This window comes from Ascochyta rabiei, chromosome 10 (genome assembly GCF_004011695.2).
Source record: "Ascochyta rabiei chromosome 10, complete sequence".
Classification (NCBI taxonomy): Eukaryota; Fungi; Ascomycota; class Dothideomycetes; order Pleosporales; family Didymellaceae; genus Ascochyta; species Ascochyta rabiei.
This window is the reverse complement of record NC_082414.1, coordinates 757,672-780,873: the sequence shown is the minus strand read 5'-3', so window position 1 is coordinate 780,873 and position 23,202 is coordinate 757,672. Positions and strand designations below refer to the sequence as shown.

Genomic DNA, 23,202 nt, shown 5'->3' with positions numbered 1-23,202 from the left:
GCTCCCACGCCCCCCTCGACGGTCCACCCAGCCGCCATGTCGTTCCGCCCGGGCTCGCGCATCTTCAGCGCCTTCCGCACAAACTTCCGCCAGTACTACGCCCGCCGCAATGCCTCGACCGCACCGGGCGCCGAGCCCAGCGGCTTCGCAAAGTTCTGGGCGTCGCCCGTCGGCCCCAAGACCGTCCACTTCTGGTGTGTAGCCCGTGCAATGGCTGTCCACGCCCAAGGGGCCGCGATGCCTTGAAGCTCTCCCTTCAGCCACACATCCACCATTGCACACACCCACACCCACCGTTGCATACACCCACACCCACCACTGCATTCACCCACACCCACCACTGCACACACCCACACCCACCACTGCAACACCCACACCCACCATTGCAACACCCACACCCACCACTGCATTCACCCACACCCACCACTGCATTCACCCACACCCACCACTGCATTCACCCACACCCACCACTGCACACACCCACACCCACCACTGCAACACCCACACCCACCATTGCAACACCCACACCCACCACTGCAACACCCACACCCACCATTGCAACACCCACACCCACCATTGCAACACCCACACCCACCACTGCATTCACCCACACCCACCACTGCATTCACCCACACCCACCACTGCACACACCCACACCCACCACTGCAACACCCACACCCACCATTGCAACACCCACACCCACCACTGCATTCACCCACACCCACCACTGCATTCACCCACACCCACCACTGCATTCACCCACACCCACCACTGCACACACCCACACCCACCACTGCAACACCCACACCCACCATTGCAACACCCACACCCACCACTGCATTCACCCACACCCACCACTGCATTCACCCACACCCACCACTGCATTCACCCACACCCACCACTGCATTCACCCACACCCACCACTGCACACACCCACACCCACCACTGCAACACCCACACCCACCATTGCAACACCCACACCCACCACTGCATTCACCCACACCCACCACTGCATTCACCCACACCCACCACTGCATTCACCCACACCCACCACTGCACACACCCACACCCACCACTGCAACACCCACACCCACCATTGCAACACCCACACCCACCACTGCATTCACCCACACCCACCACTGCATTCACCCACACCCACCACTGCATTCACCCACACCCACCACTGCACACACCCACACCCACCACTGCAACACCCACACCCACCATTGCAATACCCACACCCACCACTGCATACACCCAGCCATGCCACCCACTAACACATCCCCCCCTCCAGGGCGCCCGTCATGAAATGGGCCATGGTCGCCGCCGGCGCCTCCGACTTCTCGCGCCCCGCCGAGTCGCTCTCGCTGACCCAGAACTTTGCCCTCATGTGCACAGGCGCCATCTGGACCCGCTGGTGCTTCGTCATCCGCCCCAAGAACGTCGCCCTGGCCGCCGTCAACGCCCTCCTGTTCTGCGTCGGCGCCACCCAGGTCGGCAGGATCTACAGCTACAACCAGAGCGTCAAGGCTACCGACTTGGCAAAGGCCGAGGGCAAGGAGCTGGAGACGGACCTCAAGGCCACCGCTGCCAAGGCGGAGAAGAAGCTGTCGTAGAGCCTCTGACGCGTGGAGATGAACCAAGGGAAGAGGACATGTGGACGAGGCAGGGACGAGGCAGGGACGAGAGAGCAATTGCTCAAGGCATGAGAGAGCATTCTTTTGTCTACACACACAGTGATAGAGCGGTCCATTTAATTTCACCTCGATGTGCAAGCATAGCACCTTCAATGGCATGATTTGGCGATACAACATGCACCATTCAGTACCTACTGAACCTGGAGAACACAGCCATCCCACCTGATCCCCACGTCCTCTACCGTCCACAGTCCCCCCCAAATGCTCGCCGGACAGCTTGCTCTCAATCAGCATGCCCTCGAACAGCAGCCAACGACGGCGTCCTCTACTAGTGCGGATGCGCACTCTGCTCATGCTCATCGCGGGCCGTCTTCGCTTCGAACACCGCCCTGCAATGCCTGCAGTAAGGATGCTCATCCTCCACATGCCCATCGCGCGTCTCCTCCCTCTCAAACGTAGCTTCACAATGTCCGCACTGCCCAAACCTCTCTCTCCACTTCGTCAGGGTGCGCTTCTGCTTGGTGCTTCAGACGTCCTGTGTCAGAGTTGAACGTGTGTGGGCAGTATTGGCACTGCGGGTACAGCTCCTCGTCATCATCGTAAACACTGTCCTCTTCTCCGTGTCCTTCTTCTTCCTCTTCTCCCTCGCAAAGACTGCGCTTGTCCTGTTGAGACGGCTTTCGTCCAACCCCTCGACTCAAGTCCGTGCTCGACGGTTGAACGGGCAGCTTGCCTCCCATCTCACTGTGGCTTGACGTGACGTGTAGTAGCAGTGCATCATCGCCGGAAAATGTCGCCGAACAGAAGCGGCACTGCAGGAACAACTCGGTAGCCTTCACTGGCCGCTTGCCTTTTTCTTTGGCCTGTTGCATGAGCTCGTTCGGCGGCCCTGCTACAATGGCGTTCAGCGAATGCGCGGGTCCGGAGGCCTCCATCATCTCTTCGGTTCTTCTCGAAGCGAACGACGCCTGGTCTGAATCAATGTCCGAAGACCGAGAGAACCGTTGCGAGTCTGGTGGCTCTTGAGGGTGGTGATCCCTCCTGCTACCACCACTCCCGTCACTCACACTTCGCAAAGGTTGGCTTGCTGGTGTCGAACTTGCAAGCCGTGTGTCGGACTTGACTCGTTTCGAGAGCTGGAGAGTGGAGAGTGTCAACGGTGGTGGTACATCTGGTCGGTCTTGTGAGACCGACTTGAGCGGTGCCGTCACCACTTTAACAGACTCGCTGGTATCCGAGTCGGCCGTGGGTCTATTCAACCAACCGAGAGTGCCTACGAAAGCCTTGCCTTTCTCTCGAACAAAGCGCTTGCTCTTCGCCCAGCCTTTCTTCACTCTCTCAAGCTTCTTTGTAATGCGCCTCTTCTTCTTCATCTTCTTGAGCAATTTGGTCGTAGGAACAACCTCGTTCTTTCCATGGATCGTAAGCTCGCCCTCAACAAGTGGTTCTCGGAGTTCTTCCACAGTATCTGCAACACTCGTCAACATACGCAGCAGGCAGAGTTCACAACTTGACGTACCGAGGGCACTGTCTTTCCTCCTTATGACTACCAGCGCCGTGCCGCAGTTTGGGGCACTGCATTCGAAGAAATACCGACCGGTCCGTGCCAGGTTCATCAGCCGCTCTGGGGACCTCACCCGCTGCGACTGACACCTCGGGCATTTCCAGTACGTGAACGAGTTGGTGTCCTTGATGTGTACGCTGTGTGAGTCGTCGAACGGGTCATTTACTCCTTTGGGTTTTACTGCTGCGTTGACTGGATGCTCAGTGAGGATTCCACCCACCTACTCTTACAGACGAAGCACTTACCTCCTGCTTGTGGGCGATGTGTATCAGTTTTCCGTATCGGATCACCTTCCTTGAAAGTGGGTGGGGAGCGAGAGGACTCAGGCCAGTTGCTGGGCGCGTTGTTTCTGTTCTGTTGAGCTATGAGGGCCTGCTCTCGGGCAACGCCGTACGGTAAACGATTGCTTATCGACATGTCGGCAGTAAAAATGGCGATGTAACGAATATGTGTGGTCTGTAGCGATGGCGATACGGGATGAAAGGTGTGCATGGTCCAGGACGCAGATGGCCAAACTCATCCTGACAACAGCCGTGGCTCCTGTCGTCCATGTGTACATGTGCAGGAGCATATCAGCCACTGCAGTTGCTGTCATGTCTTTGTCGCCTGTTGCTTTCCTGCTAGATCCATTTCTTTCTGCAGCCACGACTCCAGGCGCTTGTCTCTTCTGCAGAATCGCTCAATTTGTGCAGCAGCTCACCACACTACTGCAACACTCTCCACAGCAGTCACCACAGCCACTGCAGCAGCCCGAACATCCATCACTGCAGCCGTCAAAACATGCCAGAATGCCGGCCCAGCAACCTGCGATGCAACTGGCAAATATGTCGACCCCCCAAGGTCCAGAGCGATCGCAGCAGCGGTTGACGCGCGAGCCTGCATCGTCCATGTTTTGAGATTGGGATACCCCATAGTCCTCCGGATCAGACATTGGCGCATAGTTCATCGTGAAGAAATTCTTATCTCGTTTTGATGAACCTGATTTTTGGATTTGCTCAAGTGAAAAACTGTGGTGTAGATTCTGGACAACAACGACACGATGAGGTAGGGGGACAGGCAAAGCGACTGGCACATGTCAGGGTTTGCAGGCTCACATGAACATGCCCAAAATTAGATCTGCGGCTCAGAGATGGAAGCCAGGTGAGATGGTAATCAGACGGGGTCACAGGCGTCCAGCGCGTCTAGCCGCATTGGACTCGCTTGGAAGAAACCACCTCCAATGGAAACACCGTGCCCTGCACTGCCATGGATGAGCCACCACGGGTTCTGTTTTGGCTCCGTTTTGATTTGCGCTGGTATGCTTGTGGCGTGAGAACCGAGCTTATGACTCGACATTGGATGCATTTACTCACCAAGGCTGAGGTCCAGGCATGACTAACAGTAAAGTCCACCGTCGATTCTTCCTAAGCATACCTGCTCCATCTCACCTGCGAGCTGCATGTGCATATTGTACACACAACTCACAATTCCTGGAATTCATTCACCCATACACCATGTCTGTTCCGCAATCGGAGTACCTCCAAAGCCCGTTCGTTCTCGTCACCACCCGCCTCATCATCGTGCCAACTCCGATCGCAGTTCGATGCATCGCTTATGTCCAGCTCTATGGTAGCTTGCACGCCAACGAGGCGTTTTGCCAAATGGCGTTCGGTCCGCATTTCCTCGCTCGCGACCTAAGCGATGAAGACACGACAAACATGATCGTCACACGTGACCTCGAAAGATGCTGGAGGAGAAGAGGATTGGGCGATTTTGCAGTCGGTCTGCGTACCAGAGACAATGGACTGGATATCAGTCCTGGTCACGTTGGGAGGGAACTGGAGGGGGAAGTGCCCGTAAGACTTGTGGAGGTTGTTGGTGATGGAGAGCTGGACGTGTCGGTCAGTGGACTGAGTTCCCAGCTCCTGAATCGTGTCAAGTGGGTGGGCTACGCAGGCGTCCGGGATGCAACGACGACATCGATGCCAGACCCAGTCGCAGGTGATGAGCCGCTGTCGCCGTGGCAAGACATGGTCGAGCTGAGATATGGTGTGCACGGCGACTATTGGGGCAAAGGCGTGGCGGGAGAGGCAGCGAGAGCAGTGATGCAGTGGGCGGCTAGCGAGAGAGGCGTGAGACGGTTTATCGCGGAGACGGAGAAGACAAATACGAGAAGCGGGCAGGTGTTGCAGAAGATGGGGTTCATGCAAAGCAATACAGACTATTGGAAAGAGCCCAGTGAGCTGGAGTGGGAGAAGGTTGTAGTGTAGAGTACGAGCTATCAACAACAAAACGACGATACAACGCCAGCTATGTTCTTGAGAGGCCTTGTTCAGCACATTCCGCTTGATACGGTTGTCCAGTGCATAGTCTCTCGCCAGCTCCTCAGTCTTCAGTGAGAATGGTAGCCAACTCGTGAACGCTGCAAAGGTTTTGGGACCAGCGTAGTGTTCAGGTCATAGCTCAGGAAGAGGAGCGTGCGAGGGGAAGAAGGGACACAACGTACTTTAGAAGCAAACACCTATGGTCATAAAAGAGTAGGGCGAAGTGCTGCGTTGTAGATTTGGGTATCATGTACATATGCGCCCGCAGAAGTAAAGAAATCAATCGCCGGTTGTATCGACGCTAGACACAGTCAATCAGCCGCAAACGCCCACCTATACCCTGATGACGACATTGATGCCCAAGCCACGCGCTTCGCGAATGCAACAAGCAAGGCAAGTTCTCTCCACGCGGCCAATGACTGCGTGGAGACCCTTCTCCGCACACCAAGCCCTCGCAAGCAGCTGCAGGTCTGCTGTACCACGCGCATCAAGAACGAGCACAGCCCTACGGTCATTGACACCTGAACGGTCTTCATGCATGTCTCTCGGCAGAATCGAAGAAGAGCACATCGGCAACCGGTTTGCAGACATGGTGAAGGGCAACGTGAATTTTGGTTTCAGAACGTCAGTGACAGGTACGATCACGTGTGTATAAGACACGTGGAGAGGGTGAGCGATTAATGGCCTCACCAGTGCTGTAGATTCTGATTGCACCTCGTCCCATTCGGTGGTGTGGCTGCGCTGCGGCCCAATGCCAGCCGCCTCGGGAGGGTGCGACAGAAGGGGTTCAAAACCATGGCTGTTGCTCCTGGACAGTTTTGTGCTGACGCTGCGTTTCGAAGATGTGTGTGATAGGGTGCCTGATTTTGAGCTCTTTACCACATGTCGCGGGCTTGCAGCTGATGTGGAAGCTGGTGTGTAGCAGGGCCAGGATGCCACGAACTGTACCTCGTAGGCGAGAGTCAAAACGCACTCTTCGTCGGTCTTTTCAATCATAAAGGTAAGCGAAGGCGTGTTTATGTCGCTCTCAGTCGGTGGTCCAAGGTTTGTGTCGACATCAATCAAGTCAAGATTGAGTGGTGTGAGATCCCATTGAAGGAAGCGAGCTGCTGTCCCTGGAGAAAACTCAAGGTCTTTTGGCATAACCAAATCTTTGGATCTGACAGGGACGTCTGGACCTGCTGGCACAGCGCTTGCATCTGCTGCTACCAAGTCCCTGTCGACGTTGATCCGCGAAGCAACAGGCAGTTGTTCACTGTGTATGGAATGCCAGCCGACGGATGCCCCTTCTGGTAACTTACTAACGTAAATCCAGCCCATGCACTCTTGTGCTCCTTCGGTGCAAGCTAAGACCCGGCCAACTACGGAAGCTTTGCTCCACCATGTTTTACCGTCATAGATGAAGCCACCGTATAGGTTGGCCGAATCACCGAGCGCAGAAATCGCGAGCTGGTCGTTTTCCAGGAGCGTCGAGATCAAAAAGTGCGAAATGGCTTCCCCTGGAAGGATCATGCCGGTAAGAAAAGAGCGACTGAGCCATCCACCAATGTCGACCATTGTTGGGCTCGGACTGTCTTGTAACGTCACAAGCGTGGTAGACAAGGGAACACGCAATGATCGTGAGTCGTTACGTCTTACGATGGGTTTCTGGACTCGCCCGAAATAATCATCCAGCTGATGGGTAGCCGATCGTGGGGTCTGCAACGGCGTTCCGTACACACTGACAACCGAAGGCGTTGTAGGATTGAAGGACCATCCACTAGGAGAAGATGGTGTGATCGTACGCTCAACGTCCTGAGTTACCACCCCAAGCTTCTCAGCCAGTGACTTGGTGAGCGAGTCCATGTTTGGCCATTTGATCGATTCCGCAAAGTACAGGAGTCCCGAAAGTTGCCGAGACTGATGCTGAGGCAGGAAAATGACATCCGATCTGGGAAGTTCCTTGGGTGTAGTCCCGCCAAGGAGTGAGAATAGTCCGCGCGGCTCAGGCACTGGTGTCAAAGCACCATTGTCATTGCCCTTGATGACCAGAATGTTTTCCAGAAATCTGTGTGCCAGAATCAAGTCCCAGTCCGTCTTCCTGCTTGTAAGGTTGTGAAACGTTTGTATTTCCTGCGCGCTTATGCGGGTTTGGCCATCGGTCTTGCCAGCATAGGTCGCTGCAATTGCATCCAATCTGAGCAACAGCTCGCAGGACAAGCTAATCTGAAGCAGCAGAATATCGCGTTCTGTCCACAGTGTTTGAGCGTTTCGCCCGGGCATAGCCTCCGGGTCGCAGAACAGAAGCTGACCAAGCCTAATTCTCCACTCGACTAGGCTGAAGTCGTGCCAAATCCCCTTTAGGTTTAAAACCCTAAGGATAGCTACAATTTGGACCTGCAGACCTGTGGGATCGAGGTTGGCTCCAGCATAGCCGGGCGGTGTCAAGAATGTGCTAAAGAGATGCGCGTAGAGGTCGCCTGGACTTTGGTTGTTGAGTATTGTAATGCGTTCCGGGCTGTGTTGAAATGCTTCGTACAGATCTTGGAACTCGATGAGGCGGTCGTATACTGCGTCCATATTTACATAGCGTATGCCAATACGCTCGGGGGTAGTTTGCATCAGCACTTTGTTCCTGGAAGTTTCGATAAACTCCTCACTGGCATCATCGTACAGAGAATCTGTGACGAGATTGTCAGCTTGAGGCAATTCCACAAAGTGAGCGAAGCCGATGCTCCCTGGCTCAAAGCCTTGTGCACTGAGCCAGCTTGGCACCTCAACAGCATTCACTTGATATATTTGGTGACGATTCTCGACACCAAATGTAGAGTGCTTCTTGCTGGGATGTACGTGCACAGTTGCAGCCATAAACGAAGGTTCCACGGGGTGTATCGAGTCGTCAGCATCATCATGCTCCACCTCGCTGTCCCAAGGATATGATACTTTAGGCAATGCTCGACCAGCCATGAACTCGACGCTGAAACTTGGGGCGCCAGAGAAGAGAGCTTGTGTGCTGGCTCCACTCAGCAAGTCGATCTCGTCCTTGTGCTCTTCAGCAGCCAGCCGAGAGTGCAGATGCGGCGCGTTGATTTGGTCTGTAGGTGCAGACAAGGTTGTAGTATCGAAGGATCTCTCCAATGGAGTGATTCCCACACTCTTATCGTCCGTCTGTTGATCCTCGCCCAGTATTGTCGAAGTCATGGTCTCTCTTCTCACCTCTTTGAGTGACGATGTCCTCAGCGCGTCGATAGAGCTGCTTGACGGCTCTGAGGTCGTTGTGCCGGCGTTCTTGAATCGAGAGGGCTGCAACGAAAGTGTCCTATCTGGACTTGGACTTGTCTACAAGTTAGAGTGCCTCGTCAGCCGGAGTGCTTGAGCAGCGGTGTCTTGTGTTAGACAAAGAGAGAACGTTGGGCAGGCTTACAGGTGCTTCATCGTACTGCTTTGGCTTTTGTTTCCTCGAACGAAAGAATCGCGAGATCCGTTCCCTCTTGCTTGTCCTCCTTTCAAGTTTGATGCTGTCTCTTTCATCGTTCAGCTGCCTGCTCAGGCGTCGCAACATATCGACAAGCTGCGGTGGGGCGGTGAAGCATGCTGGCATGACGCATGATTAGATTTAAAGGATAAATCTCCTTGATTTGTTAGGCGACATGATCCCACCTGCATAACAAGTCAAGCAGGGCAGACACCCTTGGACCTGTGATCGTTGGAATGGCTGCCGTTCCCTGTCACGCATCATGACGTATCAGACGTTCAGAAGCACGCACCTGGCTGCTAAAGCACACCAATGAATGGCCGCAGCCTCCTATACAACTGCACTCATGGCGGACGCAAGGATTGCCAGATGTTCAGCTTTTGCGCAAAGCGTCGCGTCCACGCAGGAGACACAGCGCGACTGCACGGCACGACTGCACGGCGCGGTCGTAATGGCGCTATTCTGCCCGCCCATTGACAGACGAGGGCTTCCGGTCCGCCGCGGTGTGGGTCGAAGGCCTCTTGGCACGAGCAGAGACCTCGAACACATATTCCCACTGTCCACTCGCGTGGCCGTATCGCTCCTTTCATCCCGAAACAGTACCCCTTGATTCTTGTGGTCTGCACATGCTTTGTTCGTTTCTTGGGGCACGAGCACTGTCTCTCCGTGTTTGAACGACATCACCTATCTTGTCCTGTCGCATTGTCTCCCTGAACAACGCACTGTCTATAAGAGTTAGAAAAGAGATCCCAAATCTTCTGCCATTTCCCCCATCGAAGACTATCCACCATTTCGAGAACATCACTCGAGTAACAAAATCATGATCGGTGTCAACGACCAAATCTCGAACATCTGTGAGGACATTGTTTGTTCGACCGCGCCTACGTCTGCGCCCGCGACATCACGTATTGGCTTCTTTGCACAATGGGGTAAGCGTTTATCTGTTGCGCCATTCACGAACGCCACTTCTACGGCTTCTACCATCATCTTTGGTGGCGATTGTGACTCTTGTGATCGATGTGAAGATCTCAAGATGCAGTCTGATATCAAACAGAGCATGCTGGACCAGTGTGCCACCGGTCTCCAGGCTAAGGAGGCCGAGGTGGAGGCTCTCAAAGACACACTCGCAAAGCTGCAAGCCCAACTTGATACAGCGGGCCAGGCGAACACCGAACCTCGTCTTGAGCAAGTCAGCTTTACTTGTGAGCTTCAATCAAAGGGCAGCCAGCTAGCTGGCCGAGAAGGTGAAAGAATCTACGACATATGCTAATGCGGCGGCACAAATGACCGATAAACATAAGGAGCTCACAGACCAGTCTGCCCAAGATCAGCAAAAGGCCGACGTTGTGCACGCTGACCAGCAGCGAGAGCTTGCTTCCCTCGAAGCCAGACTCGAAGCCAGAGACCGCGAAGCTGCGTACCTTGAGGGCAAGCTAAAAGAACAAGAGTGCTGCGAGCTTGGCAGCTGAGAACACGAAGCTTTATGCTCACGTTTTAATTGAAGACGACTGGAATGCTAGAGATTGTTAGGCCAGATGAGGTAGAAGAATGAACAGATGTAGATGACGCTTCCTTGAGACGTCTTGTTGGAGAACCTAAATACCTCAAGGAAGGGGGCAATTTGGTTCCAGATATTGATGTAGAGTGCATAATTCGGATGCGTGATGCTGAAAAATAACCGTCCTTATCGTACAGGGTGGATGGGGAGGGGGAAGCTGCGCGATTCAGGGTGCTCTCCACTAGTGCTCGTGCACAAGTCATGCGGACGCGCAGGTAAATAAGAGCGGACGCATGCTGCGACTCCAACACGACGTCATGGTAAGTGTCTCAACGCAGGCAGCCACTGTATATACTAAACTCGAAGTAGGCGCCGGCTCGAGACCATAATGTTGCGAAGAAGCGAAGAGGCAGACCTCCTGGGAGCCGCAATGGGGGTGCGACCGCAAGCCGAGTCGCGAAGCCTGTAGCAACTGCAGCCAACAGCAAGAGGACCAAGCCAGGGAAGAGGCCGCGAGGAGAGGAGGAAGAGGATGAGCTTTCTATAGTCGCACCCACGCAGACTCAACGCTCTGAATCACGGAAACGCAAGGTTCGCGTCAACGCCGGCGAGATCGCCGCAGAACCTACAACGATCCAGAAGAAGTATGTGCAGCTGGAATCGAAGACGAGGAGGATACCACAAGATGTCATCGAGACATGGCCACATTTATCTCCATCAGTCCTGGAACAGATCAGTGCTGTCATCAAAGACGCAAAAAAAGACATTACGAATACGCAACGAGATGAACGCAAAATCATGTCTGCACACAATACATTAAACCCACTCGTTAAGAGACTTGTGCGCCAACTCGCTGCTTCGAAGATACCGCCCCAGGCTAGAGACATTCACTTCAATATCGACAAGCTCACAGAGCGCAACGGACACGTCTTTCGCGACGTGACAACGGCACGCCATTCGAAGCAACTTCTTAGCGAACAAGTCAAGGCGGCACATGTCCTACTGTCCAAAGATGAGAAGAGCCTGGATGGGCTCAAAAAGGATGCGAAGGAGTGGAGAGCAGAGTGGAAGCGCCAGCAAAGACACGGACGGGTAAACTATGACCCCCATATTGCACAAGTCGCACGCTGATCAGGCGCAGATTCATCCCCTGCTCGAAAATTCCGACAACGTACATGCCGACGGCGACGGTCCAAGTGACATTGCCCTGAGGCTGTCAGCTGCTATAGATTCCTCTGCGTTCGATGCGCCCGACGCCGAGCTTGCGCCAATCCTCGAACAACTCCGACGCAGTCTAGAAAACATGCAAGGAAACCATGTGCAGGTAGCGGGCATTGAGGCAGGGGTGACATATGCGCGGACGGCTCTAGACGACGTGCTCTTTAAAAATGCCAGTACGGAACAGTACGCTGCGCTGTGAGCTATTGGCATGCAGGTCCAACCTACATTTGGGGCGCTCCAGGAGTTTTGATAGGTTTAGCTGGGTATGGGCTGTGGCTATATGCGTGCAGCAATGCGGTGAGCACGGAACGGGGTCTTTTACTGGGATACATTAAGGCGTCAGTGGGATTGGGCGCATTTGTCCAATACTACCTTGGAAACGGCTCTTTACGACAAACAGGGACGGTCTGCGTCCCATCGTGTGGCTGCACTCGCAACAAGGCTGTATCGCAATGCAGATAGCATGGTTGGTACATTATCGTCCTCGCATCAGTTATAGCAATTGAATTTCCGACGTGATGGTCACCGGAAGTCGTGCATGCATGTAGACATCATCCAGCTGTAGTGCACTATTGGCACACGTGAAGGGATCCACACCCTCCAGCTACTGCCGGACATCAGTCATGCTCCCACAGGACGCTGCGGCTCTTCGGTGGAACTCCTGCGAACTCAGCGTTGCCCAGCCCGCCGTCGTTGTAGGCTTGTAGCGGGGTCAAACTTTGTCTGATTCCAGGGCACGGGGCGCAAGATCCGACGTTCCGGTTCCTCCTCTTGAGTGTCGGCTAACCACGCGACCATGAACATTCACTGATCGACGCCCATATACTGACTCAGCTCCCATTCACTACACACGCTGCTGTGTGACCCAGGAACGTGCTCCACTTGCCAGCTTGTTTTGCCTCTTTTGGCGTTCACACGCGTAACAGACCCATCTATCTGTACCACGCCCAAGCGCCCAGCTCTCAGCTCTGAAACCCACCCACACCAACACGGTTGATGCCGGAGGTTGCGCGAAGTTCCAATGGAGCCGCCTCGCCTAATATGACAAGTGCCAAAGAAGCAGATCAGGGGACGGTCGTCTCCGCGTCCAATGTATCCAACAGTAGATCACCTACCAAGGACAAGTTTTCATCCGCACCTGGCTCAGACGCGCCGGCGCGGACCTCCAAAAAACGAAGAAAAGTCAATCATGGTGAGACTCTCATGATGTCCTCCGGTGATGCTCTTGACAGTCTGGCTGACTTCTTTGCTTCCAATCAGCGTGCATCTATTGCAGACGTTCGGTAAGCCGCCGCCGTCTCCCTGACATCTAAAATAGTGGCGTTCTGCTGCGGCACATCATATTGCAATACTTGCTAATAGGATAATTCTCAGCATATGACTTGCGACCTCGTGAGTGGGTTCGGCGCCTTCCTCCTTTCCCTATGCTGATCCTCGCTGCTTACAGGAGCGACCATGTACAAGATGTGTCAAACGAAATATCGGACATCTATGCCATGACGAGCCTCGTGAGGGCGTCAAGAAACCTAAATCAGAGCCTGAAAATGGCAGTGCTCCAAGCGAGGCTACTACGAACGGAGCATCTACCTCCGATGCTGCTTCAAATGCCATGTCCCAGCAGATCAGCGCTACAGACGCAGGACTGAATCTGGCGCCTCCTCCCCTACCTCCTAACAGAGCTGCCAGTACGCCGTCAACTACGCAAGCTGATCCAGTATCCGCGCCACAATTACCTGCATTGACTTCCGGCAACCAGTCTTGTAGGTTACGCACGTTCCTAGCTTTCCACTGAATCTCTTACTAACACACTCGTACAGTTGTGAACTATGACAACCTCCTTTCTTCCTCTTCCCAAAACAACTTTCAGGATATGCACCATTTTCATCCCTCTTATATGTTCAACACACCAGAGGTCAGCAATGAGTACAATCTGTTCAACGACTTCCTGAACAACAACCTCATGGATGATGGCTCTTTTTACGGTGGTGGCGATCTTCACACCTTGTTCTCCGATGCCTCTCTAATGAACTCCATGGGTACTCTGACTAACAACACCACCTTCGACCCGAACACGTCAAGAAATGCCCAACTACTCCCGCCACCTGCCCAACCCACCGTCAGCAATTCTGTCCAACGGCCAACAAACAGCGCTACCGCCGACAAGGCGCGAGAGAGGTACCTAATGGCAGCTGCCGACCCAGCGGGTAACGATAGTCCTGAAGAGCGTATGAACAAACTGCTCAAGGCTAAGATGGACGCCGGTCTTTTGAGACCTTTCAACTACGTCAAGGGTTACGCAAGGCTGAATCAGTACATGGAACAGAACTTGCAACAGGTCTCGCGTGTACGTATATTACGGCAGCTTGATAGGTTCAGGCCCAAGTTCAGGGAGCGAGTACAAAAACTCAACGACATGGAGCTGGTGCGCGTAGAGATGTGGTTCGACAAGAGTTTGATGGAGTATGATCGCGTCTTTGCGAGCATGGCAATACCTGCATGTTGCTGGCGTAGAACAGGCGAAATATACAGAGGGAATAAGGAAATGGCACGTCTCATTCATGCGCCGATGTCAAAGTTGCGAGACGTAAGTGCCACCCTTGTTGGCTAACCCTGGCCAGACTAGTATGCTAACGTGGGCGTAGGGTAATATCGCACTGCACGAGATCATCGCCGAACCATCACTCGTCTCGTATTGGGAGAAATTCGGTGCCATCGCCTTCGACCATACTCAAAAAGCTATCCTTACCAGCTGCTCCATCAAAAATCCTGATCCGACTTCGAAAGACCCCGAGATACGATGCTGCTTTTCTTTCACTGTGAAGCGAGATATGTGGAATATGTGAGTACTCTCTGCTCTCCAGTAAGAGCTATGCTGACTTGACGAAGACCAGCGTTGATTGTAGGTAACTTCCTACCAATAACGGAGCCAATATCTGGACCCTTGCCGATCTCCTAATACAGAACAAGCTATTGCGATTGTAAAAAAATACTGGAAATACTTTCTAAGCTACCACTGTACACTAGTTTGCTACGCAAGTAGGCAGGCGTTCATCAGGCAAGGGTATCACGTTGTCGTTTCGGTAAAACCTTTCTTTATGTTTCGCAGAGACACATCTCTCACTTAGTATACCATTGTGCAATCCGCACATATCTTTCGCATTAATTGAATGATGTTTTGCTGTCGTGCTTCCTATTGTTGGTTTTTGTTTTGTAGCGTTGGCTGGCCCGTAGAAGGCAGTCACGATCTCAAACATCTTCCCTCACCAACTCGTTGCCGCTTCAACTCTGCACCCCAACGATGGCTCCAAGTCAGTCCGCAGCAAATACTGAGCGCGAAAAGAAACTTAAGGCCGTTATCAGTAGGTGTCGCTCAACGCAGTTGTCGCTTTCCAACCCTGACAACACGCAGCTTTCGCCTCCACCCTCACCTCACGCATCAAGACCGCCGAACCAGCACTTCTCAACGATCTGTATGCGCAAATACGTAAATTACCACTACAGTCTTCACCAACCGTCCTCGCGAAGCGCGATGAGCTTGAGAAGCTAGGCACTGAGCTTTGGAATCTATCCACTCGTCTACGGCGTGACGAGCCAACCCAGAGCGGGAAAACCAATGATAGGAAAGCTGGCAATAGCAGCACTATCTGTCTTCTGCGCGCATACGCTTTTTTGCTGCTTGACTCGGCTGGTGATCAGACCGTGAAGAGTCGCGAGTGCAAAGCATGCATTCGCCTCATGAAGGTCGCATTGAAGGCGGCGAAGGCTTGCATATTGGCACAAGAGTTCGAAAGCGCCACAAAGGTGCTCGAAAAAGCTGCGACTTACGAAGACGTTATGAGTGGTGAGCGTAAAGACGGTGACAGTCAACGCGAAGAAGCCAGCATCGCGAGGTCTCTGTGTCTCGAGTATTTTGCGGTACGGACTGTCCTGGTAAGCCTTGTCAGTGTTTTCTTGATAGCAGTGCACTGACAAGAAGCTTTTCAGGCCTTCTATCAAGACCGTCTTGATATGGCAGAGCACATGTTTGCGAGGTGTAAGCAACTCACCTATGTGCCCTCCCCTAGCACGGCAGAGCACCTAGCGGACTTGCTCTTCGAAATTGGGAAGCAAGCCCTGTTTAAACACAGCTATGAGATTGCGGTGAGGTGGCTACAGCGTGCTTTCGATGTATTCGGAGAGCAACACCTTGAGATGATGAGCCCCGAGGCTGGCGAACTAAGACTGTGTATGATGCAGAGTCTCGGTGAGTTCTTTATCTCTTGAGCAATATCAGGGCTGATACATCTCGTAGTCCAGGCGCATATGAAGCTCGACGTACCTGGAGCGTCTGATAAAGCATGGCACTTGGTCAAGCTTATGGAAGCTGATTATGGAGACAAGTTGGTGGTATCTTTGTTGAAACTTGAACTCATCTCAGCAGCAAAACATGATGGAAGCGAGTATTGCAACGGTAAGTCAGTGTTTGGCCGAAAGCTCTGGACTAATGGATGTAGTGCTTGCTCGAATGATCCGAACTATTGTACTCAATGATACCAACTTCAAGACAATCATACATCATATCCATAGATTGAAAGAAATCAGGTATGAAGACAGATTCCGATATTTTGACGACCGGTACTAAAGAACAAAAGCAATGTCTACGCATGCAAAGTACTTGACGATTTGATCACAATCCGGTTGATCAGAGAAGAAAATACCTCATGGATTGAAAAGGCCACAATTACTCGTGTCTGGATCAGTACAACCAATGTTCATGCTGAGAATACTCTTGAGCAGCTGCAAGATATGTTCGACACTGTGCTGCAAGAGTCCAACTCTTCGCTCTCGGCTCCTGCGACTCATGCTGCGCAAACGTTGCTCTGGAAAAAAGTTGAGGAGTTATCAGCCCAAGAGCAGCACAACGCAACTGAAGCATGGTGTCGACTTTGTCTTCACCCCATACTCGACAAGGCCGGTACTCAGAACAAGGTGAAGGTTACGAGGTGCGTGGTCGTTCGACATATTCTGTCACCCTAAAGTGTAGTGACTGAACATGTGCAGAAAAATCATTCAGTCTGCATTGTGGCGACATGACTATGGAGCTGCTCGGAGTGCGTACTGTAACATACCCGAAACTGGTCGAGATGAGCCGGTGACGCGATATTTGATGTACAAAGTTGGCCTCAGAAGCGGGGATGCAGATTTCAGTAAGCTCAGCGACAGCTGTAGATCATTCCCAGGCTCACTATCACAGCTTCTGAATGCTTAGACGCTGTATGTCGAAACTCTTCGAAAGATGCAACACTTCTCTATGCTTGTGTGATGGAGGCACAGAGCGTCGGCAACAAACGCCAAGCGATCCATGCTCTCGAACGAGTCCTGGACAAATATGACTACACTGCACCAGCTGGTATTAATCTCCCTGCACTCTTACGGTAAGCTCTCAGGTACTGTTATTGTGGTTGGTCTAACCCTGGGAAGTGTCACATTAAGGCTCTTGCAATCAGAACTTACGAAAGACGGTGCGGTGGATGGCGAGATTCTCAACCAGCTGTGCACAGCTTTCGAAGGAGCCTATAACCAGGCCAAAAGATCTCGGCGCAGACCCAGCACGCTTGAGCAGCAACTGTTCACCGTACAGGAGCTCGAATGGTTCTCAAAGAATTCATACAACATGTCGTTGAAGTATTGCGCGGAAATAATACCGCAAAGTTTGGTCAGACTGCTGAATGCCTGTGCCGGGGTGAGAGGTGTTTGAAAGATCTTATCAGGCCTCCACTAACGATCAGCCAGTTCATCAGGCTGCAAAAAGAGCAAGATCAGTCAGAAGCGACTGCCGACTTAGGCTTGCGGCTTGGCTTTTGCGAATTTCTTACCGCTTGTACGTACACCACGTTGGCGCGAGCAGAAGATAACCAGGAAGCTCACGTGGGTTTTCCAAGTCTTGATGCGGTGTGCTGGACTAACAAACCAGCTTCAATACTACTTAGAAGTACGTAAACATTGCCAGGAGTTTCGCTGTGTCACAACCGAGGTAGCGAAGATATTAAGCGGAGCTGCACAAGACGACATACTGTCCAAACAACTGCAGATAGTGAAGCTCGAGCTGGAAGCGGTTCTGAAGTTACAGAGATGGGATGAGCTCGACAGCCTTTTTGAGCAATGTTGGACCTGCAAGAGCTCAGATCGTTACGAAACACTGGCAGATTTGGTCCTTGTTATCCATTCGTCTCTCGTGCAAGCCAATGCGGATGCGAGATACCAAGGCAGTGAGTCGCAAGCAATATAGTTTTACGGGTGGCGTGCTAACTGCTGGCCAGAAGCTTTGTCGATGCTGCAGAAGATAATCAATTTGACGTCGCGACAAAACGGTAGCGATGTCACGAGACTATCGCGTTGGCTTCGATGTCTTTTCGAATCTACCCTCACATTCGATGAAACCATCAGCCTCAAGTGCCTCGATCAGGCTACGCAAATTGCAGCGAAGAAATATGGGGTACGTTTGCATCCAACTTCGTTGACCTTGTTGTTTTCTAAGCACACTCAGCGTCCGCATCTGTCTGGTGCCTTATTGTCATCCATGGCCACCCCTCCCCCAAGTCCTGTAAAGCTCGAACATGACGTCGATTCAACTGACGAGAAGCTAAAGCAGCCCGATCGATACCCGGCTACAGAACTTGAGTGGCTAGCCACGTCGTCTTTCAATCGTGCTGTGGACTATTACTTGGCAGACAACGATACGTTGTGTAAAGAATGGGCGGAGAAAGCTATGACAGTTGCGCAGTGGCTCGAGGACGATGGACGCCTAAGAGATCTGCTGATGGGAAAGTTCTCGGCTTTGCAGTTCGACAAATAAGTTTTCTCGTGTATGCATCTCCAGCTTGACCGTATTGGAGAGTGACCCTAGACGGGCGATGGTCATGAGATGGGAGGCGTTCAGGAGCTCAAAACTTGAAATAAGCTCAACCAACACCGCAACACACTCTGGCCTTGAAAACAATGTTTTCCAATTCTGTGTCAGCCTCAACTTCATGGCCGAGCTTCTTCAAGCATGGAAAGACACAGAAACCAAACCTATGTGCTGTGTGTTGGCCATTGCCCTCGTCCGTGGAATACTCTAGATCATTCACTGGCTCCATCGTACGGTTCTCAACGTGATCTCTTTCGTGCTCGAGGGTGTCGAAGAAATGAACGCGATACTGGGCCTTCTGTAAACAAAGTGTCCGCTGCAGTTCCGCAGCCGTGTTCAAAATACCGAACAACGAAGCCCGAGCACCCGGCGTAAGATTTGTAGACGTAATGGATAGCAGAATTGCTTCAAGCTCGGTGGCAAGTCCTTGCAGTATCTCGTCTTTTTGTTCTTGGAAAGCCGGTCCGAGCTGGTATTTTTCAACGACCCGAAGCGTCGCACGTCTCCACTCACAAAACTCGGCGCCAGCATTCTGTATCTTTGCAGAGAATGCTCTAACTCCAGCATACATACCCCAACCTGGCATGCCAAAGACCACAAGCTCATCGAAGATTCGCATGAGGAAGCGGGACACAATGGCTTGATACAGTGCAAGCTTATCAGTTGCTATGATTTCTTCGTAGTCGGTCTTGATTGACTTGAGTAACTCGGTAGTCGCAGAAGGAGCGTCAACGAGATTCATCTTCGTGCGTCTATAGTTCGACACGACCCATTCTCTTACTCGGTTGGCCAGTTGCGCGAACGCTTCTGCAAGCTCGCTGTCGGCGACCTGTGAGTCTGTGCGTGTGAGGGACGAGATGCTAGACTTGAGCAATAGAAGCTGTTGGAGGCGGGAGTGCGACTCCTTCTCGGCCTCGTGCAAACGTAGCGTCAAAGCTTCCCAATTTTCTTCGTTGTGCATGGGGGTTGGAAGCTGTCGTGCTGATTGCGCCATGTGCTGGTCTTGGGGTTCGACGAGGCGATAGCGGAGGTCATGGTTCTGGTTCATCAATTCCTCGTCACATTGATGGTGCTGATGCTGAAGCTTGCAGTCCACCTCGTGAGCTTCATTTTCGACAGTCATGGCGAACTCTCGTGTGGCGTTTTGATGTGCTTCCGCTGCCTGGTACCTGGATATCTCAACAGAGGCTTGCGCATCCTGCTTAACTCTCTCCAGCTCTTGTTTCAACGCCGCTGTCTCGGCTTGCGTAGCTGCCAGTGCTTTCTCGAGCTCTGTGAGATGAACGTCGCCTGGGCCATGCGTCCTCTCAAGCTTGGAAATTCTGCCATTCTCTGCAGAAACAGCTGCATTTGCCGCTAAGGAGTCCACATGATTGCTATGGCTGTCATGTGTTTGAGATGCACTTGGTGCAGGATCAATCAGCGGTACAGGGCGGGCGCTGTCTTTCTCCTTGGACGACGCACGGAGCATCTTATGGAAAGAGTTCTTGCGTCTCTGCACCTCATCCTTTTTTACTTTTGACGCGCCAACGGCAGCTTTAGGCGGGGCGCTGACGGAGGGCGCTGATGAAGACTTGCCGAGCGTCTTCGAAATCAACTTTCCTCCACGTTTCACGCTGAGTCTACTAGAAAGATCTGCTTGTGTCAGTATCGATCCAGACCAGCGCAGCAGCTTGTGCGGCGTGGAGACTGACCAGTGCTCTTCTTTTCGCCGTTCATAGCTTCAACAAGTTCGTTCCGCTCTCAGGGTTTCATCTCCAGCACCAACCATTCTCGGGAGATATGGCTGCAGTACCGAACGGCTTAGATTGTTGCCTGGAAGATCTTGTAAGGATGACCGGAGCACAGCGGGGCTGCGGCGTAGCCATACGCGACTGACGATCGACAGTGCTGCAGCTGGACGCCCTGGGCATAGCCTACCGCCAGCTTCAGGCTTCACTATTGCACGAGAAAGCTCGGCAGGCGCCTGGATTCTGCGATGTCTTTCAGGCTCCCCTTTACTTGACCTTAAGGTCTACTGCGCCCTCGATTTAACTCGTCTCCGCGTGCAACAGCTTGACGATAGCTGATTTGACCCCGCAACGCGACCGCGAGAAACGAGACGATAACCTTGACGCGCCCGCCTAGCCTTGTTCTCATACAAAGAGAAATGAGCACGACGTTGCCGTTCAGAGGGAGCAATGCCCCCTTCGCTTTCAACCCAGGGTCCAATGCGAACCTGGCGACAAGCGCAATCGGTGCCGCTTCGAGTGCAAGCACCACGTACGATCGCCTGATCGTCGGTGTCGATTTTGGCACAACATACAGTGGTAGGTGGCTCGCAATGCGCAGACCATAGAATACTCGGAGGCTGACCTGATGGAGGCGTGGCCGCTGTTTATTCTGCGACTCCGGATGACATTGACATTATCAAGACGTGGCCTGGGGGTAATGGTACGCCACAATTTCACTGCGACCGGAAAAACATGAGTGCTCATTTGCTTTCAGGAATCACATCAGACAAAGTCCCCACCGAAATAGGCTACACCGATGCCCCTCCATCGAACGGCTCTACGTCGTCGCTTGAAGCCTCAGCGAAGCCTGCAGCAAACGTAAAATGGGGGTTTCAGTTCAAGCCCGAAGAAACGCGCCTGCGGTGTATAAAGCTGTTCCTCGACCGCAATCAGAAGCTCCCTCATTTTGTATCGCCGCTGGAGACGGCAGCTCAACTCCGCAAATACGAGAAGACGGTCAATGAGGCGGTGACAGACTATCTGTCGCATATATACAAACACACAATGGAGACTCTGACAAGGAGGTACGGGGAGACCTTCATGAGCCTGACAGAGGTGCAATTTGTCCTGACGGTGCCAGCTGTATGGTCAGACTCAGCGAAGGATGCTACATTGAAAGCTGCGGAGAAGGCAGGTATGGGAAATCGACACGATCTGAAGATCATATCTGAGCCTGAAGCTGCTGCAGTGTATACACTCAAGGCGATACAACCGAATCATCTCAAGGTTGGGGATAACTTCGTCGTTTGCGATGCTGGTATGTCGATGGCTGCCGAAAGGTTGAAGAAGGCTGACCGGACTTAGGTGGTGGTACTGTCGATCTCATCGCATACAAAATCACCCAATTGTCTCCTCTACGCGTCGAAGAAAGTGCTGTCGGCACTGGAAACCTTTGTGGCTCGGCTTTCCTCAACTACCGATTCGAAGACCATGTCAAGCAGCGCATCGGCGCCGACCGCTACAACTGGATGCGCGAGAAGAAAGCGAAAACCTGGAACATGGGGTTGAAATACTTTGAAGAGTTTGTGAAGCGCAACTTCAACGAGGACGAAGACAATGAAGTAAACGTACCTTTTCCCGGTTTACCTGATGATGAGGAGGCGGGACTCGATTCTGGTTTTCTAGTTATGAGCAATGAGCAGGTCAAGAGCATCTTCGATCCAGTTGTGCAGGAGGTCATCAACCTGGTAGAGGGTCAAGTGGAGACTATAAGAGCGGAAGATGGTCTTGTTTGTGGAATTGTCCTTGTAGGGGGATTCGGACAGAGCAACTACTTGTACGGTCGGATGAAGTCACACTTCAACAGCGCACCACCCCCGCCCTACTCGGAACGTCCAACCCACGCCATTGCAATGAGCGCTACGCAGTCCGTGGAGATCTACCACCCAATTCACGCTTGGACTGCAGTAGTACGAGGTGCCGTGCTTCGCGGCCTAGAGGGCAGTATGGTTGTCAGCAGGAGAAGCCGATGGCACTACGGTACAAGCTACGCTACTGTTTTTGACGAATCTAAGCATCCCATATCCGATCGATACTGGAGTCCACTTTGGGAGCGGTGGATGGTGAGCGATCGTATGCAGTGGCATATTGCAAAGGTAAGTGTGCCGCAAACTTTGGACGAGTACGTCGCTAACATTATTCAGGGTGCGCAAGTGTCAGAAGCACAACCAATCTCATTCCACTACACGCGCAACTTCCGACCGGGCCAGTCTTTAATCGTCGAAGATGATTTGATTGCCTGCGATATGGACGTTGCACCGGACTCCTTCCAAAAAGGTCTTATCAACGTGTGCACGCTGACTACGGATTTGGACACAGTGCCAAAGAGCTTGTTCACTCGATTGACAACCACCAAAGGAGTGGTGTTCGACAATCTCGACTTCACGCTTGACATGCGGATAGAGAGCGCTGGCTTGGTCTTTGAGCTGAAAGTCGATGGTGTCAGATACGGAGGCGTGCAGGCAAAGTTCCATTGAAAGACTATACAAGACTCGATACCAAAGAACAAACATGGCCTCGAATGAACTAACAAGAAACGCCGTCAGCTACATAGCCGTCAGTCAGCAGTCTAGAGATTTTGAGTCAGACGTTGCTCAACGCTTGCCCAAATAAACAGCCCAGTTTCTGGAAACTTGAAAGTACTGGACCAAGGAAAGCTCGAGGTTTTGGCAACGCTGTAGTCCTTGTTTGGTACATCTATGATCAGCATGAACCTGGGTGTAGCTGGCAGGAAGGTGCATGGCGAAAACGGCAATATTCGAACTTGGACATGATGGTGACGACGTCGTGAGAAAATTCGGTACGGATTGGATACGTTGGACACATGAATTCTTCATGGATGAACACCCAGGAACCAATGTGCA

The 23,202-nt window shown here is 52.6% G+C and overlaps 11 protein-coding genes across 12 annotated transcripts, besides 1 other annotated feature; 8 read left to right on the top strand and 3 right to left on the bottom strand.

Annotated features, from left to right (window-relative positions):
- Positions 1 to 36: 36 nt before the first annotated feature.
- Positions 37 to 1,616, top strand: EKO05_0006341 (uncharacterized protein; the record flags this gene model as incomplete). The annotated part of the gene is made up of 2 exons (XM_038940389.2): positions 37 to 194; positions 1,295 to 1,616. 2 exons carry the CDS (start codon positions 37 to 39, stop codon positions 1,614 to 1,616), a joined length of 480 nt encoding a protein of 159 aa, XP_038797842.2.
- A 482-nt stretch (positions 1,617 to 2,098) lies between these two features.
- EKO05_0006340 (uncharacterized protein) lies at positions 2,099 to 3,693 on the bottom strand (the record flags this gene model as incomplete). Its single annotated transcript, XM_038940501.2, has 3 exons — positions 2,099 to 3,105; positions 3,157 to 3,393; positions 3,447 to 3,693. The coding sequence occupies 3 exons, from the start codon at positions 3,691 to 3,693 to the stop codon at positions 2,099 to 2,101; spliced, it is 1,491 nt and encodes a 496-aa protein (XP_038797841.2).
- Positions 2,998 to 3,016: a tandem repeat.
- Positions 3,694 to 4,694: 1,001 nt separating the features above from the next.
- Positions 4,695 to 5,450, top strand: EKO05_0006339 (uncharacterized protein; the record flags this gene model as incomplete). Its single annotated transcript, XM_038946082.1, has 1 exon — positions 4,695 to 5,450. The coding sequence occupies one exon, from the start codon at positions 4,695 to 4,697 to the stop codon at positions 5,448 to 5,450; it is 756 nt and encodes a 251-aa protein (XP_038797840.1).
- A 387-nt stretch (positions 5,451 to 5,837) lies between these two features.
- EKO05_0006338 (uncharacterized protein) lies at positions 5,838 to 9,084 on the bottom strand (the record flags this gene model as incomplete). The annotated part of the gene is made up of 2 exons (XM_038940621.1): positions 5,838 to 8,822; positions 8,908 to 9,084. 2 exons carry the CDS (start codon positions 9,082 to 9,084, stop codon positions 5,838 to 5,840), a joined length of 3,162 nt encoding a protein of 1,053 aa, XP_038797839.1.
- A 694-nt stretch (positions 9,085 to 9,778) lies between these two features.
- On the top strand, positions 9,779 to 10,228 carry EKO05_0006337 (uncharacterized protein; the record flags this gene model as incomplete). 2 transcript variants are annotated; one of them, XM_059636776.1, is made up of 2 exons in its annotated part: positions 9,779 to 9,887; positions 9,984 to 10,228. In XM_059636776.1, the coding sequence occupies 2 exons, from the start codon at positions 9,779 to 9,781 to the stop codon at positions 10,226 to 10,228; spliced, it is 354 nt and encodes a 117-aa protein (XP_059492759.1). The 2 variants fall into 2 exon arrangements, with proteins under 2 accessions (XP_059492759.1, XP_059492760.1); XM_059636777.1 differs by having other exon boundaries at positions 9,779 to 10,228.
- Positions 10,229 to 10,241: 13 nt separating this feature from the next.
- Positions 10,242 to 10,427, top strand: EKO05_0006336 (uncharacterized protein; the record flags this gene model as incomplete). The annotated part of the gene is made up of 1 exon (XM_059636775.1): positions 10,242 to 10,427. One exon carries the CDS (start codon positions 10,242 to 10,244, stop codon positions 10,425 to 10,427), a length of 186 nt encoding a protein of 61 aa, XP_059492758.1.
- Positions 10,428 to 10,773: 346 nt separating this feature from the next.
- Positions 10,774 to 11,876, top strand: EKO05_0006335 (uncharacterized protein; the record flags this gene model as incomplete). Its single annotated transcript, XM_038940378.1, has 3 exons — positions 10,774 to 10,776; positions 10,826 to 11,548; positions 11,598 to 11,876. The coding sequence occupies 3 exons, from the start codon at positions 10,774 to 10,776 to the stop codon at positions 11,874 to 11,876; spliced, it is 1,005 nt and encodes a 334-aa protein (XP_038797837.1).
- Positions 11,877 to 12,673: 797 nt separating this feature from the next.
- Positions 12,674 to 14,633, top strand: EKO05_0006334 (Transcription factor; the record flags this gene model as incomplete). Its single annotated transcript, XM_059636774.1, has 7 exons — positions 12,674 to 12,869; positions 12,938 to 12,960; positions 13,052 to 13,069; positions 13,125 to 13,437; positions 13,495 to 14,261; positions 14,320 to 14,516; positions 14,564 to 14,633. 7 exons carry the CDS (start codon positions 12,674 to 12,676, stop codon positions 14,631 to 14,633), a joined length of 1,584 nt encoding a protein of 527 aa, XP_059492757.1.
- Positions 14,634 to 17,603: 2,970 nt separating this feature from the next.
- On the top strand, positions 17,604 to 18,512 carry EKO05_0006333 (sporulation-specific protein 22; the record flags this gene model as incomplete). The annotated part of the gene is made up of 3 exons (XM_059636773.1): positions 17,604 to 17,925; positions 17,977 to 18,152; positions 18,204 to 18,512. 3 exons carry the CDS (start codon positions 17,604 to 17,606, stop codon positions 18,510 to 18,512), a joined length of 807 nt encoding a protein of 268 aa, XP_059492756.1.
- A 106-nt stretch (positions 18,513 to 18,618) lies between these two features.
- Positions 18,619 to 20,285, bottom strand: EKO05_0006332 (uncharacterized protein; the record flags this gene model as incomplete). Its single annotated transcript, XM_038940358.1, has 2 exons — positions 18,619 to 20,201; positions 20,261 to 20,285. The coding sequence occupies 2 exons, from the start codon at positions 20,283 to 20,285 to the stop codon at positions 18,619 to 18,621; spliced, it is 1,608 nt and encodes a 535-aa protein (XP_038797834.1).
- Positions 20,286 to 20,715: 430 nt separating this feature from the next.
- On the top strand, positions 20,716 to 22,815 carry EKO05_0006331 (uncharacterized protein; the record flags this gene model as incomplete). The annotated part of the gene is made up of 5 exons (XM_038940307.1): positions 20,716 to 20,875; positions 20,931 to 20,999; positions 21,054 to 21,596; positions 21,644 to 22,434; positions 22,483 to 22,815. 5 exons carry the CDS (start codon positions 20,716 to 20,718, stop codon positions 22,813 to 22,815), a joined length of 1,896 nt encoding a protein of 631 aa, XP_038797833.1.
- Positions 22,816 to 23,202: the final 387 nt, after the last annotated feature.